The sequence below is a fragment of the Calypte anna genome, chromosome 11, assembly GCF_003957555.1.
Source record: "Calypte anna isolate BGI_N300 chromosome 11, bCalAnn1_v1.p, whole genome shotgun sequence".
NCBI classification, from domain to species: domain Eukaryota; kingdom Metazoa; phylum Chordata; class Aves; order Apodiformes; family Trochilidae; genus Calypte; species Calypte anna.
In genome coordinates, this window is record NC_044257.1 from 18,370,669 (window position 1) to 18,393,383 (window position 22,715).

A 22,715-nucleotide genomic window follows, 5' to 3' on the forward strand; every position below is an offset into this window, starting at 1 on the left:
AGAACAAATGGGGTCACTTTGAACAATTCCAGTTTCTCTCTTAATCTCCAGAGTGGAATCTCTGCCTCTCTTTGTGTCCTGACTCTCGAGATTCTTCAGACGGATAAAATGTGAATGAGCACCGAGATTTTCTTTTTTTTTGTATGATGCACTTAAACATCTTCACATTCCTCCTCGTGCTATTATGATAGTTTTGTCCACAGTGAGCATTTTCACGTGCACTTTATTCCCCTCAGTCCAGAGCTGTTTTATTGTTTGCATCATCCAAGCACTTAAAAACTTTCCCTCTTGGTTTGGAAATTTCAGAGCGGTTTTTCTGAATTTTTTTTCCAGAGTTTACTCTTTGCCCTCGTGAAGAGCAGCACCTGTTATTTGTCTGAAGAAGTAATGTTCCTCAGTAGTAATGGCAAGAAGCTCTCTAATGAATTCTTTTGCTCATTAGTGAAAAATACAGAGGGGTGTCCAGCCCCGGGGTGGGGATTTGTTCCTTTGCAGAGCAGCATCGTGTGCTGCAGGAGCCAACTGGGACCACTGCTGCTGCGTTCCTGGAGGGAGCTGCTCTGCTCTGCTTTCTTGTTCATTAGAATCCCTGACAAGTCCAAAGGGAACTGTGTAATGTCACCATTTCCCCGTGCCCTAATGCATCAGAAATTCAGCTGTGAATGTCAGCAACTGCAGCGATGTTTGGTGTGGGGAGATCTCTAATGGTTTAAAGACACGCATCAGTGTGGATGGAGCTGGCTCACCCTCTGAAAGGAGCTCTTTGTAAATAAAGCTGTAAAAGGTCTAGCACTGGCCTGTGTGGGGCTCTGAAAGACCCCAGTAAATGTCACCAGAAGTTTGATTCAAAACCACAGCATGTTTTTAGTAGAAATTAGCACTGGAACAAATTTTGAAGCTCTAGAAATACCAAAGGTTGTCAAAGGTTCAAATTTTATAGTATTACAATTGCAAAAGTTACTTATGGCTAACCTTATCTTGCCAAGAAGAGTTGAGGGTTCGTTTTTTTCTTTTTCCCTTTCCTCTCCTTTTTTTTGAGGCAGAAAATGCCTCGTGTCATTTTGGATCGTGTTAATACGATATTCAGCAAAAAATCCGGTGTGAACTCGGCAACCCAGCAGGTCAGTACCCAGAACAATGCTGCTATTTGCCACTGCTGCTCAGGAGACCCACAGAGGATTTCAGGAGGGAGGAAGAGCTGAAACATCTGCAAATCAGATGCAGCTCCAAGGGGCAAACCAGGAGTGTGTTTGTTTGGAGGGGCTGAAGACCGCAGCTGGATTCACCGGTCAGCTCTGCACCCCGGCACCATAGAGAGGGAAAGCATTCGAACATTGAGCCCTGATATTAAAACTTGGGAGGGTTACAGGCAGAGAAATGTCATCTCTGGAGAAGGCAAAAGTTTTGCATCTCTGAAACGACCAGCAGGAAGGACTTGAGCCTGGTGTGCACACACGGAACGTGCAGGCACGAGCTGCTGCGCGCTCGCTGGGCTCGGCTCACGCACTGGAGGTCGGGATGAGATTTCATGGTCTCCTTCATCTCATTATTTCCAGCTGTCTGTCTGGACACTCAGGCAATTAAATTAACCCCTGATCCATCACACGGAGGATGTTGTCATTGTTATGAGGATGGTTAGGAATCTTCACTTCCATGTCTTGGAGATGAAGTTTTTCACAAAGCGTAAAAACGCTGTCAGAAAAGTCTGGGATCGCCTGCTACGTTTTGTCTGCCCTGATTTAAACTTTACAATCTAATTAACTATTAACTAATTAATTTAATTAACTATTATTTCTTGCTTTGGAGCCCTGGCTAATCATTATCTAGGATGGTATAAAGTGATTTAGTGCTTATCTCAAATGCTAGGGTGGAAAAATACGGAAGATTTTAAAACCTGATTAAGATCTGATCTGATTTAAGATTTTTTAAAATCTGTGTTTGAAAGGAAAAGAAAGTTTAAAATTAAAATTTTCAGTACCATTTTTTTACTTATATCCTCTAGCTTATTTACTCTACAAGGGGTTTTGTTTTTTGGGTTTTTTGTGCCTCATGTGATCCAAGTCATAAATGTGTGAAGTCATATATGTATGTGTATACATATATATATATATGCATATAAGTGCACATATATGTGCATTTAATTATGCACATCCATAATTAAATAAAAGCAAAGTGTCTGAGGGAATACCTGAACTAGAAATCTCCTGCACCCTTCAGGAGTCTTTTTTACACCCTTTCTTCTTTCTTGTGATTTATCTTTTTGCAGTGGCAGTCAATTAAATGCCATTTGTTTAGCTCCTTCTCCTTAAATCCCATTTCCTTCTCCTTCCCCAGAAAGCCTCTGTAAGTGTGAAATTTGGATTTGATGAAGGTCATGAAATAACTTTTGCAATCCTTGCTCTTGGGCTGTGGTGATTACAGGATGATACAACCAAAGTTTTTTCTAGAGGAAGATGTTGGTACCAGGAGGAGAACAGGGTTTGGAGAACACATTGGCATTGGAAAGGAATTATAAATGTAAGAGGGAAGATTTTCAGAATATTAACTGTGACCTCAGGGTGAAAGTCTGCACATGTTACTCACTGGAGTAATTAATGAGTAGCAGTAGTCTCAAGGGTTGGTGCAGTGCAGCAAGGTCATTCAGGGTGCCTGTCTCAATGATCTTGTTTTGCTAAAGCCTAACATGATCTTTTTTGAAAAATGTAGCATGTTCTATATTAGATACAAAAAAAAAAAAAAAAAAAGCTTTTTATGAGCACGTGCTATATGAAATCCTTATATTAATAGCATCTTGGCATTTGACATTCCCAAGGCAGTCTTAGAAACCATGCAGGGGCTGCAAATCTGGTTTGTAAATGCTATAATTTGTATCAGGACCAGATTTGATCAAGTCCAAATGTGTTTGTTTCTTTTTTTCTAACCCCCTGAATCCATTTTAAGCCTTTCTGCATCTCTAGAAAAAACAGCTAGCTATATAGAGCTGTAGGATGTAAAGTTATTGTGTGACTAAAACTGTGAGTCAAAATAACTCGGGGCATTAATGGACTGGAAGGCAGAAGAACTTTTACTGACACGTCTTGAAACTCCTTTAGCAGCATTTTATGGATAGCTCTCAAACTGAGCTCGTGGTGTTACTTCATGCTTACCTCTTAGCAGCCTTCAGCACAGCATTATCAGGTTGTCACTTTTCTTGCTGCGAGGTTTTGCTTCGTGTTTTGGCCACCAAAGTTGCAGAAGGTGATTTTCTATACAGGGGTGTTCTGTAGGTTCAGCTTTCTTTGTTCAGCAGTTTCCTCTGTGCATTCCAGTAGCCTTCCTTTCTGAAGAATTACCAATTTTGTTACCAGGCATTTCTACTTCCCACGGACTAGAAAAGGAGAAATTTTCAAGTTGGTCAGGGAAAAGCTTGTCAGCTGCCCAGGGAACATTCCTGCAGCACGCTGGTGTGAGATGCTTTGATATTTCCTTTCTGATGTGATGAGAAACCCACATTTTAATGCCCTTGCTTTAAAAACTTGTGTTCTGATTGTTAAAAAAAAAAAAAAAAAAAAGTCATTTTAACCTTTTAAAAGCAATGTTTTCTGCCTCTCGGGTGAGTTTTAGTTCTAGTTTCCACATGTGTGGCCACACATGTGCAGGGTGCCTGCTTTGGGGTGTGGGTTTGTTTCCCCCCCTTCATTGATACAGACTTTTTGATACGTGGGTAAAATGTTATTCACGCAGAACTTAATGCATACAAGTATTACTGAACCAAACTATGTGCTTCTAGCATTTATTTTAGGTTATTTGCTAGTTTTACATTATCCCAGCTGGGTATTAAACTGTGTTACAGAACTGGCAGCATATTGGGGAAAACCAGATGTGTACTCTAAGAAAACAATAGTTTTGGGTCCAAACCTTTCATTGAAGTCTGCTTCAAATTCACACTCCATATTCTTCTTTCTTTTCTCATAAAAAAGGAGAAATGAAAACCCACAAACCCAACACTGAAAGTAGTTTCAAAAATGCCTTTTAAAAAAACTCCAACTGGTGATTGGAAAGTTGAACATGTATGCAAATGCTATCTGGATATGGCTGCAGAAAGTAAAGACCTTTGGCTGGCCTGGAGGCTCAGCTGGTAGCAGAATATTTATTTTGTTGTGTGGGAGACCCTGAGTGAAGTTCAACCCCAGGCCATAAATGTCTGGAAGCTCCACATAGGTAAAACCTTCAGCTCTTCAGCAAAGTTGGAGAAGATGCAGAGATGGATGGTTCCTGTAACTGCATCCCAAAGTAATGCCTGCTAATTTCTGATTTCTGCAGAGTGGGAAATGAGCACAAATGGGTGAAGAAATGGCAGGGCATGCAGATGAGTGCCACAGCCCTGTAGGAGCACTGAGACCTGTGTTCTTCCAGGGTAGAATTGCCCTGACAACAGACATATGGTTGAAGTTTAATTCCCAGGGGGGAACAGGCACTCAGCTACAGTGCCAATTGCTTTCCACCCTCAAAACAAAGAGATTTTAATGATTTATAGCAGGACAGGGTGTATGTGTTACCTAATGTGTTCAGAATGACTTGATGCAGTTTTCAAAGCAATGCAAGGAGCAAAGAGGATAAACAGTCACTTCTTCTTCTTCTTCTTTGTTCTGAATTTTAAGAGCAGAGTTTTAGTTATAATCTGTAGTATTAGAATCTCTGAAAATGCTTTCCCTGGCAGGACTTCATACTGTAGGCTAATACTTGCAAGCAAAAAAAAAAAAAAAAATTTGGAAAATCACTAGCAGAGAAATGATTTGACTTGTGTTCTCCTTCTGGATTGTAACTGGCAATTCACATTTTTAAGAATTTGTATAATTCTTCTATGTCAGGTTACTGGCTTCAGCTTGAGAAAAATAAGTAACGGAAGAAATTAATTCAGTCCCCAGGAAATCATTTGCAAAACTGGGAAAGTAGCATCTGCAGTACCATAGCATCTAGTACACGACTTAAGTCAAACCCACTGACTCCCTCTTAGGATTTATTTTCATTTTCCAACTCTGAATTAGAAGAAGAGCACATTGACAGCTCTTCAGATGCTGGTGTGAAAGAAGCACCAATTCCCAAGCTCTTCTCCAGGGAACTGGAAACATTTGTCCCTTTAGTGCTTTGATTGAAGGGAAGGCTCTGAGTAGTAGGCTCAGAGTAAGTAAGAAATTATATGGCTACTATATGGCTACACGTGGGGAGAAGGATGAGTACAAACTGATGTCTTACCTGTGAGCTTGGATGGAAACCAGAGGATGGGGATTTGCATTGGTCTGAGGGTGTGGAGGCTGTAAAAAAGGTGATAGTTATAAAATGGTATCTGTGAGAACTTATATCTGTGAGATATTATAAAATGGTATCTGGGAGGCTTTGATGAAGGAAACCAATTGGTTTTCCCAATTGCTTTTGTTTGAGGACCATTGACTGAAATGGTTTTGGACATGCAACAGGTTTTTCTGAGGTGGAAGATGTTATGTAGCTTATGGTACACACCACATCTGCTTTTAGTTTTGGTCAGTGCTGGAACACACTGAGCAGTGTACAGCAACGTGGTCTTTCTCAGTGTGAAGGATTTAATTGAAGTAGATGCAGTCTGTATTATTTTGGATTCTCTTTACATGAACTTTAGTAGCAGATTAAAGCCAAGAGATACAGTCGGGTATTTTAATTCTCTTCCTACTGACATCCTATCATCTTTTGTAGGAGTACTTTGAGAATTCTGGGTGTTCTTGGATGGTTTTCATTCTAAATCCCAGCCATTTTGTACGTGTATTTCTATTCTAAATTCTGGAGTACATTTTCCCCTTAGAGCTGTGTATACCCTGCTGTAATACGACTTGAACACCTTGTGCTTGTGCATCTTACAGCTGTCTGTCATTCCTCTCACTTCTGAGATTTGGGTGGCAAATCAAAACCTTTTTTCAAAGGGAAGCCCAGAAGGTTTGGATCTGCTCTTTAACTTCTGTCCTGTTTACAACATTTTTCCTCCTGTTTTTTGTTTTTTTCCCTTGAATGACATCCCCAGCATTATATTTTGTGGGAGGCTTCTGTAAGCAACTTATTGATGTGATCAGGTAACTCTCAGGAGTACTGCTTTTTCATTTAAGTATTTTTTAATTGACATGTACTGGCTTAAAACTATCTTCAGCTTCTGATTTATAGTTCAGGCACTGTTGCAGTTAGCTCCTTGCTGTGGTTGTTCCTGCCATTTTTCTTCTGCTGTCCTTTTGAAGCCATTCTGTCCTTCTGATCCCAATTGCTATAAATCCAGCCAATTACATCATTTCATAATTAAAGTGCAAGAGGCAGTGTATCCATTTTCTTTTCCATAGGACTTTCCTGGACATTGCAATACTAGAACTTTCCTGTTCCTCTGTGTATAAAAGGCTCAGGCTGTTGTCCCATGTGCTTTTTCCCCCTCATCCATATTTCTCCAACTTAATAGGATCCTGAAGTGTACGGTAGGAGCAGTGTTTTGTTACCCTAGCAACAAGAGCCAAACTTTCAGTTGTTATTTTGCTAGTATTAAATAAAAATAAATAAAAAAATCACTGCCAGTTATGATGTAAACATTTGCAGTTCCCCCCAAATGTCTTTTCTTGTTGGAATCAAAGTAAAATCACCGTTCCGAGGGGAAACTGATAAATTGATTTAGTTGTTTTTAAGCAAAATAACAGATGTGTGTGATTCTGGTAGATCCTCAGTGATATCTGGTCTTCCTCTTTTTAAGTGGTATATTTACTACTAGCCTCATTGGAGGAGATGGACCCTCTCATCAGCACGAAGAGTCCAAATCCTAGTTTTAAGTTATTTATTAAAGGATTGAATTATATTTCTGCTGAAATTGCCTGAAGACTTTAGCAGAATATTGGAGTAAAGGCTGAAAGCACTTCAGCATTTACCTTGACCTTTTAAGCATATAACTAATCCCATCAGGAATTTGAAAGAGGGAGGATGTGACCATTGCAGCTGATGTTCTGACTGATGTGCTTATTTATCAGGCTAGCAGGGACTTGTCCCATAAAAATGAGAAGGGAGACAGTCCTTTGGGGCTGAGTTATCCTCTCCCTCTTGGCTAGGTTATGTCACAAGAAAAAATTTCCCACCAGGCAGATGCTGTGTGAGTCACCATTGATTGCTCTCTCCAGTAACCTTTCCCAGTGCTGGTCAGTCAGAGGAGTCTGGGTCACTGGTGGATGACTTCTTGCTGGAGTTTTTGCACTCAGCAGCTAGGGTTTAGTGAGACTTCTTTGACACTGTAGTATTTTCTCTAAACTATCCAGCCACTTCTTAATAGCTCTCAGTTGTACGTTGAACAAAGCCCAAGAATAACATTCTGTTGGAAAAAAACCACTGAAGCCAAAGGCTTCTTTAGTATTGCTCAAAATAGCGAATTACCAGAGAGAGAATTAATTGTCCACTTTTGAAAAACCTTTCTTCTGGAAGCCATTCCATCAATTTTATTTTACTTCCTGCTTACAGTAAACCATTTCATCACAAAATGTTGCAATTGCAGAGGGCTGAACGATCTTCACCACTCTTAGATTGAATTAACTCTGAGGATTTTGCAAGCTGTAACATGGTGCTGAAGGCTGAGCTGGCTGAAAAGCTGAGTTAGATATTTTTATGTCTTCTTCTTTCTCCCCCAAAGGTGTTTGGGATGAATGGAATAATTTGGGTGTGGGCAGTCACCTCTCCATCCACGTGCGTGCAGCTCGTGGGATGTGAAACGTGGGTTCAGCAGAGCTGAGATTGAGAAAAGAGGTGGAATAACCAGAGCCTGGCCCTCAAAGGAGAAGGTGGGCACAACTACCTGCTTTAGGGAGCTCTGGCAGGTGCAGATACATCAAACCACCTCTTGTGGAACAGCTGGAACACAGCTGGAGGTTGGGAGCAACCTGCAGAGAGCTCTCAGTTAACCCCGGAGCTCTTTGGAGAAGGTTCCCTTGGTGGGTGCTTTACCAAGAGTCTCTTCCTACAAGAGATGAGTCAGATGGATGGGACAGATTTTCTTACAGCCTCCTGCTTCCCAAGAGCCTGGATAATTTGATACAGGGTGTTTCAATGATGTAACTCTTCTTTCCATAACCAAGTAATTTGTTCTGAAATTACATCCGCAGCTGAACGGCCAATTAATTACAATTAAGTTTTGCACATGTGTGAGTTTGAAGTGGGTTTCCAGTGAAAGTCTCTCTTTTGTTTTGGTGTATTTTACATCATTTTATAGGGCCTGAGCCCATCTCCACTTGAAGGCAAAGGAAGGATGCTACTTGGCTTCCAGGGGATGTGACCTCAAAGCATCCTGAGACAATATGGCTCTTTCTTTGCTTCGTTCCCTGTTGCTGCTGGCAGATATGTTGCTGCCTGACTACCTTTGAGACTGAGTTAAAATCAAATACTGTCAACAGGACTGCTTAAATATCAGATTTCACATAATCTCATTGTATTTACATCACGTGATACAGAGCTCGATTCAGGCACTTATTTCCCAGTAATTAACTTTGCATCCCTCTCAGACAGAATAATAGTTTACAGATAAAGTTTTAATTAGACTGATTACCCCTTTTGCCTTCAATACCAACCACTTCTCAAAAGAGCTGGTAGTGTTGAATGACCCCCAGTGGACATGTCCCAGTGAAAGTGGGAGACACCTTTGTCTTCAGGTGCTCACTTAAATTTAGGTTTAACCTGGAGAGACATTGTGAGCCTGCTGGATTTTTTTGTACCTTAGATGCTTTTAGGTATTGTGTGTATATATATATATGTATAAAAAGTCAGGTTATTCCAGTGTGTGGAGGGGAAGGTCAGAGGGACCCTCTGGCATGAGCAGGGTTTTTTTTTTTTAAAAAAAAAGGCAACATGAACTGTGTTTATTTGATCTTTTTCTGCCCCTTAGGTTTCTCCAGTTTACTTACCCAATGAGATTCAAACAATTTTCAAAGACTATTTATTTCCAATTATTTAACTTCTTTTGGAAAAAAAAGCTTGTACAGGGAATGTTAATCAGGGTCATGAACCCCTCCCAAAACTTCTTGCAGTTCTGGGCATCTCATTTGCCTTTGCTCAGACCCTGTTAACAAGGTGGCTGCTCCTGCCCATAAACCCAAAGCGCTGGGAAGTCCCGATGCTTTCATTGAGGAGCTCCTGGGCCTCCCTGAGCCTTGCTCTCCTTGGGGATGGCCAGAATAGAGAAGTTGGGAAGCAAGGTGGGATGTTGGGAAGCAAGGTGGGACGTTGGGAAAGGGCTTTAGAAGATGCAGGAGGTTTAAAAACTCTGAGCCCTGATTTGCCTCCCCTTGCTGAGCTGGAGGCGGCCGCGGTAGCATCCAGAAGGATGGAGAGTTCTGTAAAGTTTGTTTAAGTAACCACAATAACTGCAGTTTGTGTTCCTGCCTTCCTCCAGGTTTTTGTGCAGGGGAATCTCAGAGTAGACATTACTGAGGAGAGCTGTGCTGTGGTGTATGCTCCAAGGAGAAGCAGATGAGATGGTTTATTATTTGTTATGCGAGGAAATGTCGCTGCTGATAAAAGCAGAGCCTGGGATTATTCTTTTCATTTTTCCACACTTGGTCGAGCTGAAATCAGTTTCACTTTTCATGCCTCTTAGTTTGGGGAATTTAAAGGAGGTGCTTTCAGTTATATGTCTCTGTAGGGGTGTTAGTTAATGAAGTTTTGACAGATTTAAGGTCACATTTTGCACGGTTCAATTCAGCACACTTAAAAATACACAGCAGGGAGAGTTCCTCTCTCTGTGAACTGCTGTATGTAAGACTTTTATATATGCTGAGTTTATTTTTATGTTGGCACATTTTATGTAAGAGGTAAATAGCTAATTTAGGTGCAGGTTGTTGCTGGAGTAGGGAATGACTCGAAGTAAACTTTACAAACTAGATCAGTAAGTTCAGAATGGAAAACCAACCTTTAAGAGCAGGGAATCCAGTTTATATTGTTTCCCATGACCTCATATCAAACATACTTTTATTTTAAAAGGAACATTGGGATGGTAATGGGAATGTATTACCTTGACATAAAAGCTTCTGCAGTGTGATTTCTGTGATTTCATTTAAGGATGGGTGAGTGGAGCAATTTGGGTTTGGGTGATGGAAGCTGCCAAGAAGGAGATGGACATGGACAGGACAAGGGGCAATGGGCACAAGTTGCTCCTGGGGAGATTCCAGTTGAACACAAGAGGAATGTTTTTCATTCTGAGGACAGTCAGACCCTGGAATGGTCTCCCAGATCCCCCCGTTTTGTAAAGTTTTAAGTCTCATCTCCCTGGGGAGCTGAGACATCTCATCTAAACAATAATATTAGAAGAATTGGAGCAGGTGATCCCTGAGGTCCCCCCCCAGCCTGACATTCTGTGATTTGATGATTCAGGCTCTCCAGCTTTGGTAGCTGCTTCATTGCCCAGAGTCTCTTGGTACATTTATTTTTAATTTTTTTTATTTTTTTCTCCTTTCTTCTCTGCCTAACCCAGTCCATACCTGTTCTCTTGCTCAAGTGGAAAAGGGACTTCCTAGCCAACTCTGTCCTCTGGCATCAGTTGCTTGAGCACCAACACTGGGGAGTGTGTCCTTAATTCATTAAATATGCCCAGTTTGAAGGAAGTGCTTAGAAGGTAATTAGCAACCAGTTAAATTCTGTGAGCATACTTGATGTGAATCAGCATTCCTTTATTAAAAATGGGCTTGTTTGCTGGGAGCTTGATTGACACTTGGCTTATTTGCTTTATATTTCCAACATGCTGCTCCAATCAGTTGAAAATGGAGCTCTGGAGCAACTGATTGAAGCCAGTATTCAATTTATTCAAAAGAGCTCAGTTGATATATTGCCAAAAATAATGTTAGGCCTTCCAATTTGTATTTTCTGATGTTTTCCCACAAATATCTTTGACTTATGCTATTCAGTATTTTAATCAAAGATATGAGAGAAGATGAATAATTAGTGATATGTAAATGGCGGTGTAATTAAATGCTAAATAATAAAAGTAAAAGGTCATTTGTACACTCTGACCTAGATTATTAGATATGATTGACTCAACCTGTCTTTTAATAAAGCTAGATGCAAGGTAATGTATTTCTCTAAAAACAAATATGCCAGAATTATTTAATATACTGGCAAAGGTTTAGTTGCCTACTTGGTATGATAAAATAGAGTCTCTCACCTTCCCAGCCTTTTTTCTGCAGGGAGTAATGAGATCCCATAGAAGATGGGGCAGCATGGCAGTGTTCTATCCTACTTTGTGAATTAAATATTTAAAATAAAGGTGGGGTGGCCTCTAAGAGATGTTGTACTTCAAAAAGCAGCTGTGGTTTTCACGGAAATTGCTTTGTGTAAGGGTCATGTAAGACAAACCAGAAAACCATCAGCCCGTTGTAACAGTAAAATAGAAATGTGATTTTTTGGAAACTCTCTGGCTGCTGGATATGAAACACATTATTGGAGGACATATTACAGCCTTGAGGCTTTTTTCTCTTGTAGTGATGCTGGTAATAGTAAAATGATAGAGTAAGTTCAGCTTGAAAAACAAGAAATTAATATACATGATTATTTTGGAAAAAATGTAAGTGGTATGTGTTCTGGCTTTTCCTTGAGTGGGATCTTAGCAGCTTGAAACTGGACACACAGCAGCCATAAAAAATGCACCTTAAGAAAGAGAGGCCTCATATTTGGAGGCTTCTACTTCGAAAAGGGTTGCCAATAAACAATCTAAAGGATGGGTAACAGCTTTCATGTGCTCCCTTGCACCTCTGTATGCTTCTCATCATGAGACCCTGGGGGAGAAAAGCTGCAGATACTCTCTGCAAGGCTGTGGGCCATCTGTCTCCCTTATCTTTTTGGAAAAGGAACTTCCAGCCTTTTTATTGCTGTTAATATTTTGAAAAGATGGGAAGATAAAGCTGCATCCTTACAATGGCCTCATAATTCTATCACAAGTCCTTGTTGCTTAGGTTTGAGTCGAGTGTGGAAAGGCTGGAGCAGTGTGTGAGGATGATCCTTGGTCCTTCTTTGGTCAGAAGAATTACAGGTTGCATGTCAATTTATATATCTGCAAAGATTAACACTTCCTCAGCCTGTATGGATTCTGACTTCATCTACACATGGGACACATAAACGTAGCAGAGGGTTCCTGTGGGGTTTTTTTGATGACTATTACTTGATCTTAACATGAAGACAACCCCGTCTCTGAGACCAGTTAGGTCAGTCTGTCCTTTGCTGCCATTCCTCTTTGGCTTGTTAACTTTATAAAGCTAATTTCATTGGAATAGGGCTGTAAAATCCTCAGAATAACTTTGGATCAGGCTCCAGCAGATATGAGCTGTTCGATGCAGTTGATTAAATTGAACCAAAGTGGATCATGGTGCTGAATTTTCCTTTCTCCTTTAGTAACCTCCATCCTGAACTTGTTTCCCAGCCTTGGGTCTCGTTCTCTTTCATCTAATGAAATGAGGAGCTACAAAAGATTTTCTGAGGAAGGAAAATCTTGGGTTTTTTTCCATACAACTCCATTTTGCATCCCCTGTTCCAGATTCCACAGTAAATGCCAAGCTGATGGAGACCTTGGTTGGTCTTAAGCCTTTGATGTTCTCAAGAAACTCAGTAATTTCTGATACGAAGCAGTTTGAAGTTCTGCACCTAAATATAGAGTCTAGTTGCCCCAGAGAAACTTGCCTGTAAGCCTTTAAATCCACTAAATAAAGGTTTTTTGGCACTAAATGCAGTGGATGTTTTTACTCCTATGGTTCCAGGAGGAAGGAAACTTTAAGACTGAAGTGAATCAGCTAGAGGGAGTTGTTTTATTTCAGTGGACACATTTATCAGGAGAGCTTCTTAGCATCTGAAGGAGATGTGCTTGCTGTTCAGCTGCATTCCTGTTCTTTTGCCATCAATGAATGACATGTAGCAGGATGACAATTAGGTATTTTCCTATTTTTTTAATGTTTTCTAGGAATCATCTACACTCGTGACCATCCTTAAAGTTTTGGACCCAAACTTTCCTTTTCCCCACTGCTTTAGGTAGACTGTGTCACTGAGTTCTTTCCTTTTTCAGATGCAGAACTCCTTTATTTTGTGCAACATTTGCTGAAATGGTTCCTTGCTGGCTAGAAGTGTTACAGGATTTTCAGATGTGAGCCTTCCATAAACAACCACTCTTGCAGTGATTCAAACCCTCCTTTTTTTTTAAAGAAACATCATCTTTTATTGCACTCCTACTGTAGAAATGGGATGAAATGATGGAAAAAAGACACCAAAATTTTCAAATGTCTTGGTTTTTATAGGTAGGCAAACATATGTGCTTGCCTAGATTAATAAATAAAAAAAAAGCTCACAAGAGCAGTAGCAATAATGTGTTTCAGAAGGCTCAGCCTGGTAAGGACTAGAGTGAGAAATGAGCTTTTTTGGTAAACAAGCTCCAGCTGTCCCAAACCAGTTACCTATTTTTGAAGGCTGGGGTCTAGAAAAATGTTTCAAATTATGGGCTTCTGGAAGAATAATTCTCAGTGATAAGAAAAATCAGCAGAGGATGTGATACGAATTGAACCGTGGTTGGAAAGTATGCCTGAATCGTTTTGGAAGAAACCAAAGGAAAACCTATTTAATTTTAATCTTTTTTGAAACATTCTGTTTCCTGCCCTGGCAGTTGAATGTTAAATGGGAACTCTTAGTTATGGACTAAAATGGTCTTTAAATGGAAAGGCTCAGTGCAAAGAAAGCACCTTGTTTTCATTATGACTGCTGGTTTTATGATGATATCTCACATCAAGAGTCTCGCTGAAGAAGGGACAAGAAAATAGAATGTAGGATGCTCAGGCTCTCTAACTTGCATGTCCTAAATCATCAAGACTTTGAAGAGGGAGAGACTTTATATTGCTGTCTGAAGGCTTTAGGGGAGAACAGCTTATTCTGGAAGGTGTTGGGAATAGTGAGGGAAGGGGCTTTTCCATGCTTATTTCTTCATTTGGGAAGTTTCTCCTCACCAGACTCACCATACAATGTTGTCATCTTTGAGGCATCAAGATTTGGGATGTGAAGGCTTGAAAAGCTTGGGCCAAGTCACAAGAAGTGCTGGGGAGGATTGTTATCTTCAAAGCATTCTCAAATACAAACATCTCAGAGATATTCCCCAATATCTTACAGACGTTTCCCCAAGTATTCTGATTTTTCTTGATAAACATTTTCCACTAGTCTTTCTATTTGGGGCAAAGCTTGTATCTGTGGTTGGAATTCCTAGCTGGAAGAGCAGAAGTGAGGGAGCTGCTTTGTTCCAGCTGTGCTGTTGCTTGTGCTTGCAGTGGAAATAATTGTGCAATATCAAGAGCTCCGAGAGCTGAGGATCTTCTCACTGTCAAGAAAAGTTTTTCCTGCTGGCAGCAGGCAGTAATGGATGACCAAATGTACTTTTTTTCTAAATACACCACTGAATTATTTCACCAATTCATTTTTTGGTCTGCTTGCTCATTGCCAAAGCAGTCTTTTTTAGGCTTGTTTTCAGCAGTCACTTGGACTCTCAGTAGCCTGGGTGAGCTTCAGAGAGCTTCCCTCTGGTTCTGGGATTCTGGGCCTCAGTGAGAGGCACCAAGCTTCTGGTTCTGGTGTGCTTCAGAGCATGAATTAATCAATTTTATTAGAAGTTGAGTATTTTTTTAGGTTAACCATATTCTTGTTAGCTGTTCTGGAGCAATAAGGCAGCATATTCAAGAAGCCAAGTGGTACTAAAAAGAAGTTCATTTATAGGGTGTATTGTTAATTTTTTTGGCACTGTTCCTTTATTTTAAGGTCAAAGGCAGGTAAGAATTACAAAGTTCAAGTATTGGATTGGAGGTTAAGTGAGAAAGGAGCCAAAGAAAAGCTGTATGCTTGCACCCACCTCATTTGTAGAAGGTTCTGCTGCCCATCTCCTCCAGGGATCTCCTTCTGTCTTTAATTTTTGCAGCCTCACTATCATTTCATCCAAAACTTGTGACATTTAGGGACAGAGCAAAACTATGAGGTGAGGCTGACTGAGTTCCTAGGGCTGAGGTTCAATCCTCTTTTTCTCTAGGGAAGCACAGTCATCCTGATTAGAGTCTGTTCAAGCCTCTTGGATCCCCTCTCTGGGCTCTGTGTGATTGTCTCTGTCTGTCTTCCTATCAACACATATTTTGAGATCATTTCTTCCCCTGGGACCTTTCTTCCCAGTGCTGAAGGAAATGGAAATACCTGTTTTTATAATGCACTGTGGAAGGAAAAGGTTTTGCAAATGCAAGCAGAATCCAAGGGCCATAAACTTGCCACTCTGTTGGCCTGAGCTGGACTATTTCTAAACAAAATGTTTATCAATATTGCTATTTATGAGAAGGAGAAAGGGTGACATCAGTCTTAGTTCTTCAGCACAACAAACTTCTAGCATATCTTTAAGCCAAGACACAAATAAAGTAAATTCATGATAATCTCCAGTAGTGCCTAGAGAAAATGTCATTTATTGCTGGTTTTTATGTCACTTCAGTTGGGTTTTTCTATCTGGGTATGCTTGAGATTCGTGATAAATTGTGTTATTTTATGAAAACAGGGTGATTAGTGAAGCAGCATCTTCAGTTTGCTGCAGCTCCTCATCGTGCCACATCTGACAGAGGCCTTCAGACATAAAAAGTGGGATCAAATGTTCCAGGCTGAGCTGATCCTCTCTTTGGCTCAGCAAATCAAACACAAAGTACTGTGCCACTGAGGCTACAGAAACAGCCTTACTGCCAGATTCCTTTGGGGAAAAAAAAAAATGAAATGGGTAAAAATGGCAATTCTGCCCTTCTGCTCTCAGCCACTTGTATCTGCATTTCAGCAATGGCACAGGAATTGAAATAGAAACCACAAATGATAATTTTAATTGAAATTAATCTCATAGTTATGGTATAAGGTAACATATTACAGAGTTACTTGGTCTTCTCCAGATTCTGGGCTGTAAAAGGGAGTTCTTTTGAAGTGTGCTGGAAGATGTGGGATTGGCAGCACACATAAACCAGAGGGGGATGGTACTCTTCTAAGTTTTAGGCTTCTTTGCTGTAAAGCAGTTTGCCTGTGAGAGTGATGGAGTTGTTGAGTTGCTCACAGCCATTCTGGGGCTTGTAGCTCAGAAATAAATGAGACAAAATACCCTGAAGACCTGCAGGTAATCAGCAGGCCAGAGTGTGATGTGCTTCTGACAGTGTGAACTGTGCAGCTCCAAAATAAATACCATAGGAAGAGAGAATTTTGCTTATTCCTATAAAAACAAAATGGAGCATCCTCTTGCAGCTTGGTGCTGTCTGTATCTTGGAACACCCAAGATCCTTACAAAATCCTGACAACACCCCTGAAGGTCATTTATGGAGTTCACCTCCTCTTGCCTCCCACACTCCCTAGAGAAATTCTGGTCTACCCACTCCTTCATGGCCACCCAGCCTCAGATCAGCTGAGAAATCAAACTTTATTGAGCAAAACCTTTGTTGAGAATGTTATTTTTGTTCTTTGCTCTCTTCCCTTAGTTTGAAAGATGCCTTTTGTTCTCTGGAGTTCAAATACCATGGTTTTTTTTCAATTACACCACACAGAAATGAAAACTGAATTTGTGTATCTTAGCTGAATGTAAAACATGAGACTGGGGGCTTCTTGTTGTTGACCTATGTGTATTTTATTCTAATTTGTGTTTCAGAAAGCAGATTGAAATGAGTCTAACCATGAGAAAGCTTTTAGGGAAGCACTTCTGGATGGATCAAAACTGGTCTTTTGGTTTTGAAGCTTACAGGGGACCCAGAGTGCTCAGCAGTCACAGTGCAGATGTGTTTAAGCATTAGCTAGCAGCAATTCTTACATCTACACCTTCACATACAACAGGAATACAAACATCACTGTAATCAATGGTCACAAATGGAATTATTTTGGCTGTGAGCAGGAATATCTGGGACCTGTGTCTGTTTACCCAGCAGTAAAAGCATTACTCAGGGATCTTGTTGGGGACTAGTGACATTATCACACTCCTGATGTAACCTGCTCAGTCTGTCCCACTTAATATTTGCAAAAAACATGACCAGAATTAGTGATCTTTTAAGGCAAAAATGCTGTAAGCATCAGCTATGGGAAGCTTTCCATCTGTGTTCCACGTCCTCTCGGAAACCCACAGGATTTAAAGGAACTGTTCCTGATAGACAAGTTTGCTTGTGTTTCTTCTTAATGGTCTCTGGGTTTTGCATCTGGTTTAAGTTAGATGGCTCATAATGAATTTCTGATTGTGGTGGTTTCCAAGCTGCTTTCTCCTTTCCTTCCCTTGCAGGTGTTGCAGGGGGCTCAGCTGATAGCTGTTGCTTCTGCTGAGCCTGCCTCGGGGGGTGTGGATGGATCCCCCCTCCAAGGGAGTGACATCCAAGTCCAGTATGTGCAGCTGACACCAGTGACAGACCACTCTGCAACTAACCAAGTATGTATATATTTCTATTCCTATATATTTCTATACCATTTGACTGTTCTTGATTGAAACATCTGTTGGTCAGACTGTCAGTCTGTCCACAAATACTGCAGTCCCAATGAGTTTATGATCCTGTTTCCAAAGTATAAAAAAGAAGAAAACCTTTAATAAGAAATATCATTTTGTTAAAGGTAAAAAATGGTCTTTGAATATTCCTGCTTTTGTATTCTTGCTCAAAGCCTCTAGGGAATAGTTCTTCTGGTCTTCATTGTTGTTCTGCATCCTTGAAGGCTGAGAGACACGTTAGAGGAGGACAGGGCAAAAAACTTCCTTGGAGAATCTATCCAGAGTATTTCTCAGGCTGAGATTTATTCCCTTTCTGACAGCAGTTTTCCAGTTATTTTCATCAACACCCTGGATTTCCCACAGGAGTCTCAATGTTACCAGTTCTAAGTGAACACTTGATCCTCTGGGTTACAGTGGAGGAATTTATTTTAACTTTTTTTTTCCCTTTTAAAATCAATTTCAACATGGATTAGAGTCTAGAAGAAGTTTCTCATCAGCTTGAAGCTGTGACTGTTGACGAGCCAAGAATGTTGACTTAAAACCATTGTCAGGTCTTCTGCAAATGGTTCCACATTTTGCTGTGAACCCCACTGTTGTCTCCTACCCCCCCACTGGGGTTCTTCTTTTCTACAGAATGCCAGTGGTTGTGCTAGCCAAAATATCATGGTATCCTTAGCAGCTGGAGTGGAATCTTGTCTGATGCTGGTTGGGAGACCAGAATTTGAGACTCATTGAGTTGCTTTGCTCCACTCTGGTTCCCCACCTGGATGCTACAGAGGGTTTTTGAGAAAAATGATGCTCCTTGCCAGAAAGGATCAGACTGTCTGGCACGTGAGTCTGTTGTGCTGTCAGGTTCCATTCCAGCTTTCTGCACACTCATGTGCCCCTGTAGATGAGCCCTGAAGGAGCATTTTCCCCTCCTTGGTTGCTTTCTCTCTGCACAAACCTTCTCGGTGTTGTATCCACAGTCACTTGTGGTGTACACCAGACAGTAAGAGTTGCTACAGGGATTTTTGCCTCGTTTCTTATAAGTCCTCAAGTCCCATGCAATTAATAAAGCATAAAAATAATTCCAAATTTACATCCCAGAGACTTTTTCCTAGGTCTGTTCCTCCTGCCTGTCTTCAGCTCCCCCCTCTGCTGGGAGGAGGTTCTGGGGTGCAGTCACACACCCAGCAGTGTCACCTCTCCCATGCCACTGGAGTTACTTGTCCCTTCTGGGACACTTTGCACCACGTTAGGTTTTAATATTGTGGTTAACCACAGAGATTTATCCAAAGCTAAAGAGAAGCAGAAAAGGAACGTGAAGTGAGAAGAGTGTGAAAGGAAAACCAGAGAGCACCAGAAATAGGTTTGGCAGAAATATTTCCTCAGTTTACACAAACTGAAAGCTCAGGGTCTGTTAATGAATTGGAGAAACCAACTTGGTGTTTGCATTATTATTCTGGAGAGCCCCATGGCTTCTGGGTGGAATAGTCCCACACAGATCTCTTAACCCTCTCAGTGAGATTTTAATGTGGTTCTTTGCCATGAAACTGAGATGTTATCAATGATTTTGAATCTGTTGATCAGTCAGAGCTTATAAAACACTATTATCTTAATTTTATTATATTATTATTATTATATTTATATATTTTATTATATTTATTATAAATCTTTATTTATATATCTGAATTTTATTAACTCTCTTATTTATTATCTATTTTTATAAGGTAGGAGTCAGACTGTTTTACATGAATCCCTTCACTGACCTCAGCTGAAGCACACAGCAGTATGAAATTCAGCTTTTTATTTTCAGTGTATTTAGAAATCAGCTGTAGAGGGAAGTGTTACAAGCTAGGATTCTGACAGTTTCATAGTGACCCTAAACCACATCTCTAAACACAAATGATTAATATATTTTACAGCCATAAAACTGCAAATGCATGTATGGAAGGAGATATGGTTTGAAATCAGATGCATTTGGGGATTTAGGCTTAGTTGGCTTGTTTTCCCATCTCCACACATTTTTACTTACAGCAGCTTGCAAGATGTAGGAATTCAGAATGTGATGATAAAGAGTGTTTGGAAATAATTCTCTGCTCAAATCCTTATGCTGGTGGTAAATATTCTTGGATTTGGGGAAAAAAAGTAACTCCAAACCTAATCCCTTCTTGCAGTCTTCTGCTTCTGGTCTGGATGTTGGGTAAATTATTCAATATTGCTGTAATTGGATTACTTGAAAAAGATTTTGTCTCTAATGGGAAAGAAAACTTTGATGGGCTCTTGGAAACTTACCTGCTATCAAATTTAGAAACCTGATAAACTTGTTCAACACTTTGACACTGACTTCTGGAACATGGAAAGCAACAAATGATCCAGCGCGTGGAACAGGAAAGAATCCTGTGGCTGTGTGCAATGAGTGGCAAGAAGGCAGAGAGATGGAACAGTTCAACAACAAAACCTTGATGTAGGACCCAGCACTTTGTCATTCTGACCCTCCAGTGTTTTCATTTGAAAAAATAAGTTGTGTCTGTGGAGTAAAACCCACGGGGTGGGAAATGTAGTTGAGTTTCCAACCCGTGTGTCTCTCTGTGATCATCGTGCAGATACGAAGCTGAAAGCTTTGAGTAAGACTTCTTCATAACAGAAGTACTGCCCCAGGAATAATTCTGGATCCAGGGTGTACATTAAGCATCTCCTAGATGAATTCATGGAGGGGAAATCCATCAAGGGCAGATCTCAGGAATCTGTGGGAGTGTACAGGAAAAGATCATTAAATGCTTACAGGAAAAGATCATTAAGTGCTTGCCCTTGTCTTGTAGTTTATCTGTGCTTGTGATACTGGCTGCTATCAGGGGAAGGCTTTTTGGGTGTGATGGACTTTCTCCAAGCCAGTACAGCTGTTCTTAAATACTATTCATCTTATAGCTCTAAAGATGAAGTTTGTTTCATAATCTGGTTTTCCTTCCTCCAGCTAGCTTGGCTAAAAAGACAGTTTGCTGTGGGATTATCCTTTCACAGCCTTGTCAGACTACTGGTAGGCAGTAATTGAATTTTTAAGGAGACTTCCTTTGAAAGCTTAAGTCAATTACGTTTACTTTAAATCCTTTCATGGAGGACTGGTTTTGCTTGGAAAGGGAGTGGAATCAGGCCTGTAGGGAGAATTTTACACGAGAAAGAAGTTCACTCTAGTAGGGCTGTTCTTATTTTACACAAAATAGAGACAGTCTGTAGTGGATAAACTAGGCAGTTTTAGACCATATCCTGCACCAGCTGGGGAAGTTCCAAGCACAGGGCAAACAGATAGTTTTACCCTCCTTAACTACAACAGTTCTCTCACCCTGGGACTTCTTGCTGTCTTGTCCATGGTTATCCTTGGTGGACTTCCCTTCTATAACCCAGTTCAGCTCTGTACCCCTGAGCTGTCAGGAATTACAGCTTGCTGGGACAAGTCCTTCCACAGCTTCAGCACAGGTTGTGCCAGACAGGGGTTTTATTTTGTTTCATTTTAGAGCTGGTTCTGGGTTTGGTTTTTTTTTGGGGGGGGGTGGAGGGAAGAGAAAGGGAGTAATTGTTTTCTATTTGTTCTCTTCATCCCACTCATGATTTTGTAAATCTTTATCCTGATTTCATTAGTTCAGCCTTCTCTTTCCAGCCTGGAGGACATTGGTCTACTTAGTCTTCATGTGGATTCTTCCTGTTACTTTTGGTGCCTTTGGAAGTGTATTCCCATTCCCAGTCTGTCACCCAGCTGCTCTCCATGCAGCTTTTGCACTGGTAGATGCAAGAATGTATTTATTATAACATGCTCACATTCCCTTGGCTACAGCAATGGAAAAAAAAACCCAACAAAACCCAACTTCTGTACTGATTTACTGATTTCCCATTTCATTTTGCAGGGCACTGACACCCTCCCATCAGGGATCCAGCCAGAGATGCAGATAGAACACGGAGCCATCCAGATTCAATAAGAGAATGGGGAAACCTCTGTCAGCCCAGGTGCCAGGCTCAGAAGTTAAGTGCTGTAGTGTTTGTGCAACACCAGGAGGATGGACATGTCTGTCAGACTCGTGGTCACACCTCAGGCATCTGCAAACAGCAGAGTCCTGAGGAGCTGGTTGTCCTCACTGGGAATAAATCCATCCCCTTCCCTGAAATTGGAGCTGCAGCACGACAGGAGCTGAGGAGCTGGCCTTCAGAAAACAAAAAAAAATGGGGCCTGCCCTTAGATACAGTTACAGCAGGGAAAAAAAATGAAAAAAAGAAAAAAAAAAAAAAAAGAGGGAAAGAAATTTAATGAATCAAAACTGTGAGACTCAATGTTTCATCCTTGTTCATTTCTTCTGTGAAATACACCATTTGAATGTCTGCAGATATCTTAGGAAGTGTATTGCTGCTCTGCAATACTTACCACATATAGAAGATCAAGAGCTCAAATATTTTTCACTGTTTCAACAGCTTTTTTTTTATTTGCTATGGTGTTTTTAACAAAAATGGAAAATATTTAAAAAAAGAAAATCCCATAACTGCAAGTATTAGACTTTTGCTGGTGTTTTCTGTTCAGTGTAATGAAAAATGTATTTGCAGAAGATTAACAATTTTGTTTGTACTGTTGCTTAACTACTTTTCTAGGGGAAAATGCTTTTAAATGCTGTAATTATGCATTTCTAATGAAAAATAAATGTGTATTTATGAATAGTGCAGCTTCAAGTTGCTCTCTGCCTTAGGGATGGACACGGTTTGACTGGACTGTGCTGTAAGAGTATTTAAAGCCCAGACCCCATCTGGCAAGCTCTGCTGTCAAACTGAGGAGTAAGATTAAGTCTGTAAGGAAGATCCCAACACTGCATTGTGGTATAATCTCAGAAGAGAAAAAGGTGATAGTTAACACTTGAGTCTGCAAATCCTCTTTTATACAGTGAGTTGATGAAATAATATTTTTTTTTTAAATGTGAACAACTCTTCTGAGCTCTCTCCCTTTGAGTTCCTTTTGCCTCCTCTGTCCAGGCATTTCTGGCAGTACCTCCCCTGGGGATTCATCCAGACACTGCTGGACTGCAAAGGTCTGATCCCTGCAAAGCAAGGTGAAATCCTTTCTCTGCTGAAACTTAGGGGAACTTTGATGCTGATTTCAAGAAAGCTGCATCTGCAGGTTTGCTGAGCTTGAGTGGGACACATCCATGGTGGCTGTAACCTGATTGTCTTGACAGTGCACATTGTAGAGAAATTCAGAGTTTAGTGG

The 22,715-nt window shown here is 40.6% G+C and overlaps 1 protein-coding gene across 1 annotated transcript in view; it reads left to right on the forward strand.

Annotated features, from left to right (window-relative positions):
- BANP (BTG3 associated nuclear protein) overlaps window positions 1–22,176 on the forward strand; it is a 135,061-nt gene extending 112,885 nt beyond the window's left edge. The window contains exons 12-13 of the mRNA XM_030457659.1: window positions 17,294–17,437; window positions 21,373–22,176. Coding sequence (XP_030313519.1) covers window positions 17,294–17,437; window positions 21,373–21,444 — 216 coding nt within the window. The 3' untranslated portion in view covers window positions 21,445–22,176. The remainder of the gene's footprint in view (window positions 1–17,293; window positions 17,438–21,372) is intronic.
- Window positions 22,177–22,715: the final 539 nt, after the last annotated feature.